This window comes from Haliotis cracherodii, unplaced genomic scaffold (assembly GCF_022045235.1).
Source record: "Haliotis cracherodii isolate W230 unplaced genomic scaffold, xgHalCrac1.p SCAF_15, whole genome shotgun sequence".
NCBI classification, from domain to species: domain Eukaryota; kingdom Metazoa; phylum Mollusca; class Gastropoda; order Lepetellida; family Haliotidae; genus Haliotis; species Haliotis cracherodii.
The window spans coordinates 14,180,558-14,198,787 of record NW_027266270.1 but is presented as its reverse complement, the minus strand read 5'-3'; the positions used below and the strand labels follow the sequence as shown (position 1 = coordinate 14,198,787).

Sequence of the window (18,230 nt, the reverse complement as noted above, 5' to 3'; positions counted from 1 at the left end):
TAGGGCTGTCACATTCGTCACCACAGAAGATTCGGCTTGTCCCGGAATAACACGAGTTGGTCTGGAATGGGCCTGTCAATGGCCCCGATTCTTACCCAGGTACATTGGTACTTGAATTGTTGCTTTGTAAAACACTCCAGTTTTGTCTAATGTGCAATGCTTAAAATGTGGAGCAATTTTGTAACGTAGGCACAGTTAAACTCCATTTTCGTATTTGCTATACACATTCCGCAATTTTGTATAAGTAAGCTCTACAGCAGCGCGTTTACGGAGGTTAGGCTGTTGGGAGCTGAGTACGACCTGTCATGGGTCAGTCAATTTTTTGGGGAGAGGAACAGTCAGTGGTCGTTGCTAAAAAATGAAAAAGAAGCATTTCCAAAGACATTCTTTATGGATACGTGTGTCATATAGCTGACGGAGACAGTCAGAACAGAAACGTCTTCCCCATTTTGTCATCAGCCTGCCCGGTACATTACAGTCGGTAGCATTCATTTAGGCTTGTGGTCGACCAGCCCATGTGTGAGCCATATGTCAGAAGTCCGAAACGATGACGTTTGTCGGTTTGGAGTTGAGGTGAACAGTAGCCGATTGTCTCACACACGAACACACGCCGCAGACATGGAATAAGTGGATGCCATACAATTTGTTGACTTTTGTTTTAAACTTAATGGATGGCCAACAGGAGGCTGTTATCAACCTCGCGCATTCTTCTAGTGTGCTTAGGTCTAACGTTGGTGTTTTGTTTCTATCTTGCCCGATTTCCTCTACAAGAGTCTACACCATGCGCGTGCCCAGGGGGCGAGAGCGAGTCCGAGCAGGATGTTCGAACTGTCCAGACACCAGCTATAGCTGACCGGTACAAAACCAAGCACACCCTAGCAATTGTAGTGCCTTTGAGAGACAGGTTTGAAGAGTTGATGGAATTTGTACCCCACATGCATTCTTTCCTTAACAATCAAAGTGTTCGTCACAAGATTTATGTGGTTAACCAAGTGGATAATTACAGGTTTAACCGAGCATCCCTTATCAATGTTGGGTTTCGAGAGAGCAGTGAAGAGTGTGATTACATCGCCATGCATGATGTGGATCTGTTACCACTGAACCCTGCCCTCAGCTATTCCTATCCTGAAAATGGACCATTTCATATTGCTGCACCAAACCTTCATCCTCTTTATCACTATAAGACTTTCGTTGGTGGAATACTCCTCTTGAGGTCATCCGATTTCAAATTGTTGAATGGTTTATCCAATCGATATTGGGGTTGGGGTCGCGAGGATGATGAATTCTACGTCAGAATGAGGAAAGCGGGGATCATTGTTCAAAGACCTCAGAATATTACGACTGGCAATAGAACCTTCAGACATGTCCACGACAGAAAGAGAAGGCCAAGGGATAACAAGCGTTACTTTGACCAGAGGAACAAGACAAGAAGACTGGACAGGGACACTGGAATGTCCACAGTGCAATATGAGGTTGCCAGTAGGAGAGAATTAGCAATAGACAATGCCCCAGTGACAATACTAAATGTGAAATTAATGTGTGATGTCCAGTCAACCCCTTGGTGCTTGCAGCCTGAAGATCATGAGTGGTATTTACAAAACTATTCACAGAACAATGTTCACTAAGTTATGTTTGTACGTTAAACGTTATGTTTTGTTGGTGTTATGATGGTCATATTTGTGGAAATGTCTCCAAGGGCAACATTAATCATGTTTATCAACCTTATGCCTCATGTAACTTGGCTGTGCAGAATATGAATATATCAAGTTTTAATATTGTTAATCACTACTAAGTTTCAGACCTGTATATAGCACATCTCCAATGTTATCCTCAATACAGCTTACATATATTAACCTTGTTAAAAATAGTTACACCATTTATCTCACTTTTATGGTTATAGCTCAGTCGTGGATGTATGCAGATTCCTTGTCGAAAAGATAATGTAAGGTCTGTTAAAAATAGTTTGTTTAGTGACGGACAGGGATGTAGAAATCTATTTTATTTTAATTCTTTATTAGGTCACAAATCTATTAAAGTGAACTTGATTCTAGTGTACCATTTGACCTCTTTTTGACATGCCCCCTTCAGCTTGATGTATACTTCCCAGGGAGTGAGAATGAAAATCAAAATCAAGTCTGTGCTGATCCATCTGTCATGGGCTAAACACATGTGACCAGTTATGAATTATTGGAAAGTGCACTATACAAATATTAATAATGTATGAAGAGACAGGTCCATGGACCATGTTTAGGACACCCTGTGAATCTCACTCACCATGAACATGACGAATAGCATGTTCGAAACTTTATGATCTTGTGTAAAAACAAGATATGACTTATAAAAACAGTTTTTTAATTATGTTACTAGTGCTAAAATATTTTTCATGTTATATTAGGGGCATGTGTAATTTTAGGGGTCAGTTGGTCATGAAACAAGGATATTTTTTAAGCCTAACCAAACTTTTGTGCTTCTGCTTGACCTTGTATTGTTGTGTAGTGTATTTGAATCATAGTACCACGTTTTGTGTGAGCTTTCATTTCATGTGAACAAAACGTAGGTCAGGAGTAGCAAACTCAAAACTATTTTACAGTGTGAACATAAATGTCATTAAGGTCATTTTACAAAAATATATTAACATTTTTTTATCAAATTATCATGTTTAAGAGCTTTAATGAATCTTCCAATTTTGACATGTTTTACGAGTGATGATATATTTTATGAGACTGGTAATAAACATGTTTTATAAAATGCCCCGGTTTGTCATGTTTGTTGGTAATGTTGTGGCGTGCCGGGATGTGTCCCTAAGGTGAAACTTAGTTTAGTTTTTCGGTTACACTTTCAGCCTACCAGAACAATAAATAACAACCAGCATGGTAAAAAAATAAATTTATATTTTAATATTATTTGTCAGACTTTTCCATCTTCAAAGGGGGCTTTGTCAGCCCAGTTGTCTTAGACGCCACAATTCACTCTGCAGAATTGTATCCCTTGGGCGCACCAGGAACCTATGATTGTGAGTTTCAATCCTGGTTCACCCCCATTTTGTTTGTAGGTTTGTCGGCACCATTCCATGCTCTTTTGGGGCACAGGTGGCCCAGTCGTCTAAGGCGCTGCGATTGGCTGTGCAGAGTTGCGCCCCTTGGTGCAGCAGGTCAGAAACCTATGATTGTGGGTTCGAATCCTGGTTCGCCCCAATTATGTTTCTAGGTTTGTCAGCACCATACCCGTGCTCGTGGGTTTCACCGAAGTGGTAAACGTCTGTGACCTGCATCACTTCGGGCTTTCCTCCCACATTAAGCTGACTAGCCGCGATATAACTGGAATACTGTTAAAAGCGGCGTCAAACCCAACTCACTCCCTCACTCCATGCTCTTGTAGGTTTCACCAAAGTGGTTAACTTCAGACCAGCATCACTTCGGGCTTTCCTTCCACATTAAGCTGACATGACATTACAGGAATACTGTTTAAAGCAGTCAAACCCAGCTCACTCATCTCCATCTTTGAAGGATTCGAAGAGAACTTAAACATTCAATCATACAAATTATAGTCCTTGTTTTCACCTAGTAACATAGGAACTATACAAGTTAATGATATTGTGACAATGAAAACTATTTAATAACATATATAATAATATGATATTATTATACTACTTTGCTTTTGATAGAGATAATCAGATATGCCATTCTGTTTAATTATACTTTTGACACATGAGAATCAGTGTTGTGTGTGATGGTAATTTTAAGGTTAAATATATCCCATGATAGCGGAGTGGTGTATAATTATGAATACACAATGCCATTTAGAAAGTGGTCAAATGTAACAAATGTTATATTTGGGATAACACTTTCTTAGCAAAGTACTGATTCTCTTACTTTTTGGGGGTTGAGTCCCGTCTGGGTGAGGCACCTAGTCGCCAGCACACAAAGTCTAACCCACTCAGCCACCGAGGCTTCCACAAGAAGCGAAAGTCTGAATTAGTGTATAATTAGTGGTGTATATGGTGAAGTCAAACAAGACTGATCTTAAGAAATCATTATTTAGTCAATGTTGAAAGTTCGAAGGACAGGTTTGTCATAATGCCAGGAAACCAGAAATTACTACATGTCCGGGAAGGGGTTATAGATATGTAACTGAATAACTAGATGACTGACTTCTATATTAACAAGCTGTAACTTGCTGGAATAATTTGTAATAAGAATCAACAAGTCAGGTTTTAAGACCTTGTCTGAAGATCAGAACCAGAACGTGATACCAATAATAATGTTGTTCAGGTTCCATAAACAGACAAGTCTTTGGGCCTGCTTTTTAGCTCACCTGACTGAAAGTCAAGTGAGTGTATGTCGTGGCCTATTTGTCCATCATGTGTGTAAACATCTCAGAAACCACTGGACCAATGAAGATTTCAGTTCACATACTTTTTGCCACTGAAGATGACACAACAATTTTTTCAAGAGGTTTGAATCTGATTTTCAGCATGGCCGCTTCGGCAACCATATTGTAAAATTTATAATGATGTCCATTACTTAACCTTTTTTGTTCAAACTGGAATGAAATTCGGTACAGGTATAGTTCGTACTCCGGCTTCCTGTTTGTTGCAATTTTTTTATCTTTGTTCTTTGACCATGATCATTGATGGGGTCATCTTTTATGATGACACCCCAATTTGTTAAAGAAGTTCAAATCTACTGTAGCAGCCATATTGAATTTTTTATTATTGCCATTACGCTGCCATTTTGGTTCCAAAAGTAATGACATTTTATATTTGTTAGTTGAAGGATCCAACACATATTTTCAGTTTTTATGTGTGTGCAATATTTAAAGTTTTTGAACATGCTCTTAAATTCTCTCAAAAGTCATATTTGCCTCTGAAAACTTGAGGGAGTTGAACTTGAGTGTGTATCTCTCTCTTTAGGACATCATAGTTTGTTCAAATCATTAGACTTCAGTGTTAGGTTTTAGTTCTCAGTATTTAAGAAGAACATATTCCAATATCAATGCTGATAGCAACCTTTGTGCCTGTCTTTACTGACATTTTTACACTGTAGTCTACGTATCCAGGTGAGCTACAGTGCGGTAGCAATGTTTTTTTTCTGAAACATGACATTGGTTTTATTGAAATAAAAACAAACACATCAGTATCTGCCCCATCCTTGTCTGATACACCCCCACCCCACCCAATTCCTAGTATTCAATCTGTGAGACACCCCATCCAGCCCCTTAAATAAATGCTATATAGATATATAATATTTTTACTTTCTTACACATTTTGGGGAAAAGATGTCTCTCCATGTATGAATACAGATGTATATCATGAATATCATGTGACTGCCATAAAACTGAAAGATCACAGGAAAGTAATCAATCTGAATTATTTAGTTGTCATTTAAAGGATTTGATAATCTATAACTGGTAATGAATTCTAAAATCGATTCCTCCGCAGCAGATTCATGGAATATTGAACTCACCTCAGATGGCTTTAGTCTCAAACACGTTAACCACCAGCTTGGCTTTATCAGCACATTTCCCCACTCTCCAACCCCGTGTGAGATATGAGGCCTATAGTACATACGTTTTCAATGAAATCATGCTACTGCTGGACACAATATCTCGGAACAATTATGATTGGCAAATAATACCATCCAATGTTGATCAGGCTGTAGATAATGACAATGAACTGGCATAAATGTAAAGCTACCGTATTTGCTGAAACATCGCTCCAAAAATCGCCCCCGACAAAATTTAGACCCATCTGCAAGTTATCTTTATAAACGCTCCGTGCCAAGCCCGCAAGTGTACACGACAGTCCATATTTTCTTGTTTATAATACGCATTTTTTTTTACAGAAACACAGCTATGTTAAAACCTTACCCGATGATAAGGGCGCAAAGGTATAACATCACTGACAGAAATAGTTTGCACAGTTTACTAACTCAGTGAATTTCACTGGCCACGCGGATACTAACATGTTAGTAGACTTTACTAATCACTAAAAAAGGCTAAAAAAGGTAAGTAGGAATCAGATATACTTTCACTGTCAGCTTTCGAATGAGAGGAATACTATTAGGCATACAGCAACAACACTTTGATGAACACAAAGAATTTAAATCCTCGGTGGGATTCGAACCTGCAACCACTTAATTTCTAGTATTTCACGCTACCACCAGTGCTACTGAGACAAGCGTCGATTTTCCTAGTCACCATTAGCTTGGTTATTTTTACATGTTTATGTTTATATTGTGCCAAGTCCGTTGTTGGTTCTGGTGGTGTATGTGTTATGCAAGTGCCTGTGAATCTGATTTGCACATCTAATTTCAATATATATTATACATCTCATCCATGTTTGACTTATAGCCTGATGATATACACCTTAAAAGGGGTAGCGGGAGGTCCGGGGTTCGATCCCAAAAAGACGTTAAAAGATGGTACTTGTTGTTACCCTGTCTCGCGCTCGGCATTAAGGGGCTAAAACAAGGACTGGTCGGCTGGGAGTCAGTGTCTGAGTCAGTGTCTGAGTGGGATATTCATGTTAAATTGCGGCATGGTATCTCAGTGAGCTAGCACTATAAATCTGCATCAGTCCGGACTAGTACAAGCAGACACACAAACACACACAGGTACATGCACGTCGCTATATAAGTGCAATAACCTTGGACGCGACGTTAAACCCCATTTCACCTCACCTCACTAATTTCATGACTAATATTTACTCATTTTCAGTATCTTCGTGCAATCTACAGGACAGTAAATTCACTGTTTACTTAGCTCCAACGTGACTGCTGTATAACCGGGTTATCGTACGAGAAAATACACAATACTGATTACAGCGTATACTGTATATAACGCTTACCGTTGTCTGGTCCTCTGTTATCGACTTATTTGTAGTTTCATGAACGTTTGAACGCAGGTGCTTATTATCCGCCCAATCTCTGAACACAAATTTATCTCGTGTATTATATCAATATGTAAGCACCCCTCTTTGCCAAGTTTCTAAGCTTCAAGGGCGCTTATCAGGGCGAGTACGGTATATTTGTACAAGCTGTTGGCAAGCCAATAAAGAGATGTTTCCACCGATTCTGAACACAATTGTATTTGATTTGTCTATGGACAATTCAGTTTTTTTGCGCTAGTGAGCAATATTCCAGCGTTTTAGCGGTTGATTGCAAGATTAAAGGCAGGTTGTGACAGCTCGCACTAACAACGATCCACCCTGTCGGGGTATAAAAACGAGTGAATAGTTCTGGTATCTGACGAGCGAAAGCGAGTCGGATACCACAACTATTCGCGAGTTTCATAAAATTGGTTTTACACGGGAGCGAGTTTAGTATTTCATTTATTACTTGCCATTAATACCGTTTTTCGAATTATACTGTTGAGTGTGAATAGGCTGGCACCTACACGATCCACGGCATAATTCAATATTGAGTAATACTTCAAACACGTCAAAAGTTGAAATGTATGAATTTAATACCATACAACGGTCAACCTTTAGAATTCAGGCGTCCGTTCCACAAAATTGTCGTAGCGCTGAGGTTATCGCAATTCACATACTTTTACTTAGACTAACGACTGTAGTTGCGCTCCAATACGATCGCCTGGTGGAACGGGGCCTTACAGCTCAAAGTTTACAACACGTCACAATACCCGATGACGTAATCTGTGGAATTTTGTTGCAAGATCCATCGGCGAAACAATGCCATGTGACGTCAGCCTAGCAACAAGGTTGCTGGGGGTCATCGAGTGTGCATAAGCTCCTCTCAGTGATCTATCATCTCCACACGCAATGTCGTTGAATAAGCCAAAGGATGTTGAGAGCTTTCAATATATGTTCGTGAAACGTGTTCCGAGAGTACATAAGCACGCGTTTTGGTATCACACAATGTGTAATACAGCTGTATGTTTATTAAACGGGTGATCTCTTCACGGGCATGTAATAAATAGAGATTATTACTCTCGCATGTGTATCATACTGATTTTACGAAATGAGTGCCAGAAATTTTGTGTTACACGAGTTTTTTAATAAAATTAGCATGACAAACATGCGTGTGTTATAGTTGCTTTATTGCCCATTACTTCTTTATCCGTGAAAGCTCCCAGTTAGAAAGAGCTCCGCGAACGGACTATCGCTGCGAGGAGCTTGCGTCGTTTTTAGTGTGACGCCATTCCGACTTTACGTCACATTAGATTCGAATGACGTCAACAAAGCCGTCCAGATGACGTAAACAATTCACTGGTGCACGCGAAGTGATATTTGCCCGAGGGTACATACGATTTTTATTAATTCGCTTAATATATTTCTAATCCTGTGGGTAATAAATGACGGTATACACCAGATCAACCACTGTCCACGAAAATTACCTGCTGAACTTATAACACGTCTCATATTTCTGAACATTAACTTCATGTTGTCCGAACAGCGATCTTTGTCATATCGCTTTAATATTATTATCTCGTATTTTTTTGCATTGTTGATGCATTTCACTACCAATTTGTACCTAAAATGCCCTATTAAGATGCGGGGTAGAATTAATCTTCAGCAATCCATGCTTGTCTTAAGAGGCGACTAACGGGACCGGGTGGTCAGGCTCGCTGACTTGGTTGATGCATGTCATCGTGTCCCAATTGCGCAGATCGATGCGTATGATGTCAGTCATTGGGTTGTCTAATCCAGACTCGGTTTTTTCAGACAGCCGTCGTATGGCTGTAAACTTGCTGAGTGTGGAATTAAACAACTAACAAACAAACCAAAAAGAGATCTGATTCAGTGTGACGTTGGTTTATCTTCACGTGTTCTGAATCCTGCTACCAGGTATATGTTTAGTCGCATGTGAAAATGTTAATGATGCAAATTAGGTTTTCAAAACTAAATCAAGAATGTTCACATTACTGTTTCGTGTTGTTAACTGAGCGACCAGTGCATGCACGCAACTTTTAAACGACATCGCAAGAATCGTGCGTTGATGTATGACAGGCCTGTTGCTGTAACTCAGTACAGTTTCGGTGTGGGGGGTGGAGGGGTGGGGTGGTAGCCTAGTGGTTACGCCGAAGACCCGGGTTCGATTCCCGACATAGATGCAACGTGTGAAGCCCATTTCTGGTGTCCCCCGCCGTGATATTGCTGGAATATTGCTAAACGCGGCGTAAAACACTACTCACTTAGATACACTGGACAGTTTTATAGGTGATCGTGAATACTGATAGTGACCATGAAATAACACAATGACTCATTTGGTGATGTGTTATAAAACAATTACGCGATTACTAAACGCGTATTGACAAAAACACAAATTTCAACCCTCCTTTTCCGTACAAGCTGTATCCAGACTTGGGCTCTTCACGTTTAAGAGGAAATCTGTCTCTCATGAGTTATTTTTGACGTAAGAAATTTCACATTCCAGTTGTTATCTACAGGAATGAAACGTAACTCAATAGTGTCTATCTTGTTATGCAATCGGCTTACCAGTGTTGCAGATGAAGGCTCAATACTCGGTGTATCGTGTGTCAGCCTACTGCAGCGTTCGCGCTCAGGTGGGTTCTTGTCGACAACGCTACATTGATATAGTTGTAGCGTGAAATATACATATTTGTAGTCCGAGGTGGGAGTGAGGGAGGGGAAGAGGAAGTCCATGTCCATGTCCCATTGTCCCATATTATCAGTGTCAAGGACAATATACTAGCATACCTTGTGACTGAAAACCATCCCTGCTTATACGTGCCGGAATGATGTGATCACATCATGGAAAACAGATAGCCATTTGTGGTAGCAGATGCCATGTGCACTCAATGGTATTGTTACTTAATATAACAGGCCTGTTATACATATTAATTATCTGAAATATATACATCTAATTATTTTGACGTTTTGTGTGAATATTTGCATCCAGTATCTAACTTCATTTAATCTTGATTACAATCGTAAAAAAATAAATCTAATCCTAATCCGTATGTGGATTCAACTTTTTAACCGTTTCCGGTTGAACATTTCTTCTTCCGCTCTGTCGTCAAAGACGCATTGAAAAGAAAGCAAGCATTATTCTTTCAATACGGTATCATGTTTTAGATTCTTGATATGTGTTATCTGAATACATAAACGTAGGAGTACTCGCCCCAACACATGTGTGTATCGCTTAGACAAAAAAGAAGAAGTGAAATCAGAACCGCGTGAATATGAACGAGCCAAGTCCTGAAAGACAAAATGCAATCAACCGAAGTATAGATGAGGGGGTTCGGCAGGTGATTGACAGCTTCGTGAACAAGTCACAGGAGACAACGGAAGCGCTGGTCAACTCGTTTACATATCTCACAATGGGTAATTATGTCCTATTGTAAATGTAGGATAGTGGAAAGCAAGACTAGCTGACTAGTGTCTGTGTCTAACGATGGCTATCAGTAATGTTCCTTTTAACTGAAAATCTCTGAAATTCTGGGAATATTTTCATCCATACAATAAATACTCTAAGTTACTACGTGGAGATGATACATGTTATTTCTTTGCAGATCATGTACTGGAAGCTGAATCCAAGAAGAAGGCAACTGTCTCTCCTGTTGTCAGCAATATGGAGAAACCTGTCTGCCTTTCCTCAGTGAAGGAGATAACTCCATCAACAGAACATTATACTCAGACAGATGACGATGGTATAGAAGAACAGGTGAGGGGAAGGAGAGCGTAACTGAACTACGGTACATCATGTAGCAGAGTAGCAACCATTCTGTGCGCCACTATATTCAGATGCCTGACTAGAGAAGGGACATGATTACCCATAGATATTAGAGAGGTTGGCACCATGAGTTCCCAAAATGTCCGCCACACATCACATGATAACCGTGAATAACCTGTAATAGTGCCTCCAGCAGCATTCATACCAGATGACTCACAACACTGTAGCAGACAAAATAGTGTTTTTGAAAGGTTTGAATGATCACATTCAAATTTCACGAAAAATTTGTTTTCAAGGAACTATAGATATGTTGATTTCCTGAGAGGCACAGCACCCTGTAGAGAATGTGATGTAGTGACACTCCTTTGTTTCAGGCTCTGGATGAGGGAACCAAGTCTGGCACGATGACAGCTGGAGCTGTGCACCAAGGCAGCAGACCACAGAGAAAAGTGCAGTTTATATTTCTTCCTCAACATTGTGTGATGTGATAAATTTGTCAATTTGATATTTGTATTTGAACTACATGATTTATTACTTATTGATGTATCATAGTAAAAAGTGTTATGCTTAGGGTTTTCTCAATTCCTAGAAGTGCTAACAGATAACAGACTTTTGGTGAAATAACTTAACCTGTGTCATACAACTTTCAGATTACATCAAATCAATTACCCATAGATTTTGTATTAATGTAGGGCATAGGAGGGTAGATCTGTGAAGATCCGGTTGCTTATATGGCAAGGAATAAGTACATATATCTCAAACCCATGAAGATCCGGGGGTAGAAAAGGTCTTCAGCAACCCATGCTTGCCGTGAAAGACAACTATGCTTGTCCTAAGAGGTGATTAATGGGATGCGGTGGTCAGACTCGCTGACTTACGTAGTTGATGCATGTCATCGTATTCCAATTGCGTGGATCAAAGCTCATGGTGTCCATCACTGGATTGTCTAGTCCAGACACGATTATTTACAGATCGCCGTCATATAGCTGGAATATTGCTGAGTGCGGCGTTAAACAACAAACCAACCAACCAACAACTATAGAGACCATCATATCAGTGTTCAGTAATTGTGTTGGATGTCATTAATATGTGATCAGTTTCTCATTCTTTGTGTATTTCCTGGTAATTTACATGTCAATGAGAATGTTCAGAGAGGGTGATAGCTTTGTGATTGTTCTGTTGCAGTTTGACAACTTTGTTGATGATGTTGGTAGTGATGATGATGATGATGATGATGGTGATGATGATGTATCAGTTGGAGGATACAGTGCAAGCTTTGCTGAGACAGGTCAGTGGGATGTATTCTGTCTGACTTTCATTTTCACAAATAGAGATAGAAATGCTAGAAACTAACAGATGGTACTTGTTGTTACCCTGTCTGGCGGTCGGCATTAAGGGGCTAAAACAAAGACTCGTCGGCTCGGCGTCAGTATAATGTGTTTGAGTGGGGTATTCATGTTAAACTGCGGCATGGTATCTCAGCTAGCACTATTAATCGGCATCAGTCCGGACTGGTACAAGCAACCACACACACGCATCCATGCACGTCGCTATATAAGTGCAATAATCTTGGATGCCACATTAAACCCAATTTCACCACACTCACCTGACACTGGGTCCATCTTATTTTCCTCTGAAAAATATTTTGCAAGATATTCGTGCATTGTATCTGTTGTGTTAGCTCTGCAAACCTTCCCCCTGAATTAGCTGGACTATGGGAAGATGAAACTTGGCATGCATGTTCCTACTAATGATAACAGCATTCTTGAAGTCAGCATTTTGTTATCAATATGTTTTCTGTACAATATACAGGTAAATGTGGCAGTGAAGGAGGGGAGATAACCCAGTCTAAGGAAGAGTTCTTGTTGAAGGAGCAGCAGTTGCCCCATGTAACACAACCAGCTGCTGAGTGTGACCTCAGTATGTTGGTGGATCAGCAGTACGATGCAGAAAGTGTTGATGATGATGATGATGTTTCTGCTCAGCTTAACCCTGGTGAGGTTGACGTCCCCCCTGACAATGTTCCCACAGAGTTGGACCTGCTTCGGGTCACAAGTCTAGATCTGGCTACGACTCGGAAAACCAGCAGCGAGGACTCACCACACGTGACCGAGTCAGGGGATCAGGTAGCTACATTCTTCACTTCTCCTGTCATTTTACCTTTGAGTTTTGTCTTGTTATAACTCTGATGGGTACTTGAGAACTCAAGGAGTGTTTAGATGGACTCTAGGTCTATGCGGGGCGGTTTGGGTAGCCTAGTGGTTCTAGCATCCGCTTGTCACGCCAAAGACCCGGGTTCGATTCCCAACATGGGTACAATGTGTGAAGTCCATTTCTGGTGTCCCCTGCCGTGATATTGCTGGAACATTGCTAAAATATTGCTAAATGCGGCGTGAAACCATAGTCACTCACTCACCCACTCTAGGTCTATGCAGGGACACGAGTACCCAACTAGGGGAGACAACTCACATCTCAACTTTTCAAACAAGCATGTTGCATGCTGGGAGAGAAACTGAGCAACATCTGGAAGCAGACTGAGTGGTTGTCATCCATCAAATATCTTGCCTTTACTTTTACTTAACAGTTTATATTTGTTTATTAAAATTGACTTCAATATGTTTTTTGCAACTTTGAGTAAATCCACTGTGCAAAAAACCAATGTGCACACTTTGCTGCATAAATACGTTTTGCGGATTCACACAGCATGCACTGTTTTTTACATTTATACCTTCCTAAACGCAAAAAATATTGAGCTCAATTTTTTCTTAATATACGCTGTGTTTAATGTGTGGACATGTTTGCTGTGTCAGGTGTGTTCGGACCAGGTGGAGGCCTTCTGTCTGGACGAGGACTTTGACTACGACAATGTCAAGCTGACACCCAAGTTTACACCTCAAGAGTGGCAGTATCTACAGACTTTCATACCTACAGATAGTAAACCCAGCTGATAGCTAGAGGTTGACTAAGAATTGCAATAAGTGTGTAAATATTCATGTAGAAAGAGCAGTAAATATCATGTGTACATTTGTTTAATAAATCATGTTTTATTCATAGTTGATTTTTGTGTATACACTCATGTTTATCTCGCAGACAACACAGGAAACCTCGATACCGGGACCCGTGAAGATTCTGGGGTAAAATAGGTCTTCAGCAACCCATGCTTGCCGTAAATGGCGACTATGCTTGTCGTAAAAGGCGACTATCGGGATCGGGTGGTCAGGCTTGCTGACTTGGTTGATACATGTCATCGATCCCTATTGCGTGGGTCGATGCTCATGATATCAATCACTGGATTGTCTGGTCCAGGCTCGATTATTTACAGACCGCCGTCATAAAGCTGGAATATTGCTGAGTGCGGCGTTAAACAACAAACCATCCAACCAACTCTATACCGGTTTATAGCATGGTCTAAACTAATTATTACATTTTTTCACTTTTCCTGCATTACTCTTTAATGCATTTAATGCCTAAGTTGGACAGAAACGAAGCTGTGATGGGTCCAGCTGATGAGAACAGATTTTTCCAACTCTGTCTGAGTGGGGTGTCGGTGTTATCTCGGTGGTCTCTCTAGTACTCCAAGATCGGCATTAGTACAAGCAGCCACACACACACACACACACACACACACAGCTGTAGAAGTGCTATACTCTTGAACATGGCGTTAAACCCCATTTCACTTCACCTGCAAGACAGACTAACCTTGTTATGAGAAATGCAGGGATGGATATTGCAATGTTGACATACACTGGAATATCCATCACGGAGACGTGGTTCAGTATCTCTTCATCTTTGTTGACATGGCTGAGAGTAGACTTGGTTCAGTCCCTTGTCATAATATGGCTGAAATATTGCTCATGTGCTTTAACTCACTTTTAATCCTGACTTACGATCAATAAGAACCAAAGGCTCAAATCAGACTGTTAATCACCATGTTAACGTTCCAGCTATATTACGGCGGTCTGTAAATAATGGAGTCTGGACCAGACAATCCAATGATTGACATCGTGAGCATCGATCTATGCAATTGAGACATGATGACATGCATCAACCAAGTCACTGAGCACGACCACCTGATCCCGTTCGCCACATACGACAAGCATAGTCGCCTTTTACTGCACCTTTATCAAGCAAGTGATCTGCAACTGGGTAAGCTAGCATGGTAGAGGTTTTGTTTGTTGTTTAACGTTGCACTCAGCAATATTCCAGCTACATGATGGCAGTCTGTAAGTAATAGAGTCTGGACCAAACAATCCAATGATTGACAACATGAGCATCGATCCACGCAAATGGTTTCGATGACAGGCGTTAACCAAGTCCGTGAGTCTGACCACCCGATCCGTTAGATGCCTCTTACGACAACCATAGTCGCCAAGCATGGATTGCTGAAGACCTATTCTACCCCCGATCTTCACAGACCAGGTACTAGCACTAGCACAACTGTCACTTAAGGTAGTCCAACACGAACAAACGAACAAAAGGTCCAACATGTAAAAAATAAACAAGCACTGTGTTTTACTTTGACATATATAAAGATAAAAAACACAATGTTAAAATACCACAATGGATGACGGTGCTGATGTCACAGATCTCATTACTTCAAGGGAGGGGCACATATAGTCTCCTTAAGATGTCTGACAGACCCGCAATTAAGGCCCTTACATCATGTTCAGTCAACCATGGCTATAGTGGCTCTGACTTCCTGGTTCATTGTATCGTCTCTTCAACTTCACCAGTGAGAGGAAGGACCCATGTTCCAGGTAGGGGTGAAGGGTGCACTCCCACAGGGAGAAACTGATCTGTAGAGGGTGCAATATGTAAATATGGTGTGTGTGTGTGTGTGTGTGTGTGTGATGACACTGGAACTCAATCTTAGTTTTTAAAACATTGAAGTTAAAATCAGTTAGAAATATGTAATATGTCATTACTTTACAAACTATTTACTATTTGTTGTTGACCAGCGGGGATAACGGGGGTATGTGAGCTTTGCTCACTTCATTCTTGTTATTACACCAAACTGCCATGCTATATTTATCCCCCAAAAAGTATATAATATCAGTTTTCGGTTGATATTATCATACTCTAATGTACTTTTATTTTCAAGGAAACCTCAGTTACTAATTTCCAAGTTTTGTTTGTTGTTTAGCGCCGCATACTCGACTTGCAGCACAAATTACATCTACCTACATTTTTGGGTGTCAAACGTCGAACTCGGAAATATGCCAGCTAAATAATCGAGTCTGGACCAGACGATCCAGTGATTGGCGTCAAGAGCATCGATCTACGCAATTGGGAAACGATGATATGCATCGACCAAGTCAGCGAGCCTGACCACCCGATCTCGTTGGTCACCTCTTACAATAAACATGGGATGCTGAAGACCAGTTCTAACTGATCTTCACAGGGGACACACAAGTTAAGGTTATATATATCCAGACACACACAGTAATGAGTTAATTGGAGTAGATCTCGTTATCGCGCTTCTCCAAAAGTCAACTAGTGGGTATATATGTCTACATCCGCAATTAAGGTTTTGGGAGTGCCACACCTTCGCCATTGTGGATTAGAATCGTCAGGATACGACATATGCGACAATACGATAAGAACAATCGGATATTTGGACTTTGAGATAATAAATATATATTATACTGATAGTGTTTAGTTTAAAGGGGTAGTGGGGGAAAGCTAGGTTTCCCCCACTACTTAAAGGAACTTGTTCAGGGTAAGTACACTGGCCAGCTTCCGACGCTGATTTCATTGATTATTTCCATAACCGAATGTACAGTCAGTGCAGGCCGTTATTAGTTTAGGCTGTTTATGCTGGGTGACTAATGAAATGTAAATGGGCAATCTGCCATACATTTGTATGTGTGTCAAATAGATGGTGAATGGTAAATACATACGCTCATGTTCACTGGGCATTTGTAAAGTGAGTGAGTGAGTATGGTTTTTACGCCGCTTTCAGCAATATTCCCGCAATATCACGGCGGGGGACACCAGAAATGGGCTTCACACATTGTACCCATGTCGGGAATCGAACCGGGTCTTCAGCGTGACGAGCGAACGCTTTTACCACTAGGCTACATGACCGCCCCTGGCATTTGTAAACCCAGCAGTGATAAAATAAGGGAATAAGGCCCAGTTTGAATTTTTGCAAGTCGGCGTTTTTCTAAAACAACAAAACAAGCAAGGCCTAATGTTTTTCGAAGCTCCTCTCCTCCCTTCTATATTTCTTGTTTTAGAGAACAACACGTGGCCCTGAACAAATATGGCCAAAGAAATGGATTTGTAGTAATAAGTGGATCAGAATGCGAATGTCCGGTCAAATACCATAGTTCCTGTCTATTCTGTTGTATAATGACTTTATTGGAGATACATGTATGGCGCCTCTCTTCATAAACACCCCTCATTTGCCTGGGAGTCTTGAACTGCCTGCTAAATAAGTTTTGAAAAGTCAATCATACAGTGATTTTATGCACGCTTCTTCGGATCTCGTCAGACCACCATGTGCAATGCAATGTAAATTTTGTTTGATCTCTCCTGTGATTTCTCTTATTTATTGTGCATTTTATGGTGTGTTTTTAATTCGTCATATTGTTATCAACTCAGTTGTCATTTGTTTTCATCTCAAACTGTTTGTTGGAATAATAGCTGTTGTATTTGTTGCTTGAATAACTAGGGTTAAATAAAGTTTGACTGACTTTTCAATGGTTTAATTCAGGTAGTTTGTTAATATCTACTTGTTTGTCGCACTTCAGTTGCTTTAGAATTCTGATTATGTGTTTATGATCACTGAATGGGTGAGTTAGTGAGTGAGTGAGGGATGAGTGAGTGAGTGAGTGAGTGAGTGAGTGAGTGAGTGAGGGTTGGTGAGTGAGTGGGTGAGTGAGTGAGTGGGTGGGTGGGTGGGTGAGCGAGTGAGTGAGTGAGTGAGTGAGTGAGTGAGTGAGTGAGTGAGGGGGTGGTGAGTGTGAGTGAGTGAGTGAGTGACATGGGTGAGTGAGTGAGTGAGGGTTGGTGAGTGAGTGGATGGGTGAGTGTGTGAGTGGGTGAGTGAGTGAGTGAGTGAGGGGGTGGTGGGTGGGTGTGTGTGAGTGAGTGACATGGGTGAGTGAGTGAGTGAGGGTTGGTGAGTAAGTGAGTGAGTGAGTGAGTGAGTGAGTGAGTGAGTGAGAGTGAGTGAGTGAGTGAGAGATGTAACCTTGCTTCAAACTGTATTTCAGTTATATCATGAGGAGCTAAATGTAGGAGGAACGTGATGAGGGTCTTAGACCTTTCCCACTTTAATGAATCCCAACGACATGGGACAGGTGCTGACAAACTTCCTGGGCCACTCCAACCTGAAGTAGTGACATTGACATGACATGAGAACCATCTTGTCCAATCTCCTCAACATCTCTACTTCCATAACATGGCAGAGGAAAGTATTGAATTAGGGTAATAATCACCTCAAATTTCTATTTCTATTTCATCATATTTTGTAAATGTTATTAAAACAGTAGTCCTGTGAAAGTGTGATTGGTGTGCTGTAAAATATGAAGATAATAAATCTTCAGGTCACCGAAATATTGCTGACAA

At 40.7% G+C, this 18,230-nt stretch overlaps 2 protein-coding genes across 2 annotated transcripts; both read left to right on the top strand.

Moving 5' to 3' along the window:
* Positions 1-293: 293 nt before the first annotated feature.
* Positions 294-2,716, top strand: LOC139461834 (beta-1,4-galactosyltransferase 7-like). The gene has a single exon (XM_071243313.1). It carries the CDS (start codon positions 672-674, stop codon positions 1,623-1,625), a length of 954 nt encoding a protein of 317 aa, XP_071099414.1. The 5' UTR covers positions 294-671; the 3' UTR covers positions 1,626-2,716.
* Positions 2,717-9,468: 6,752 nt separating this feature from the next.
* LOC139461541 (intraflagellar transport-associated protein-like) lies at positions 9,469-13,708 on the top strand. Its single transcript, XM_071243023.1, has 7 exons — positions 9,469-9,525; positions 10,153-10,306; positions 10,495-10,646; positions 11,030-11,104; positions 11,841-11,943; positions 12,468-12,781; positions 13,466-13,708. The coding sequence occupies exons 1-7, from the start codon at positions 9,469-9,471 to the stop codon at positions 13,601-13,603; spliced, it is 993 nt and encodes a 330-aa protein (XP_071099124.1). The 3' UTR covers positions 13,604-13,708.
* The last annotated feature ends 4,522 nt before the right edge of the window (positions 13,709-18,230 follow it).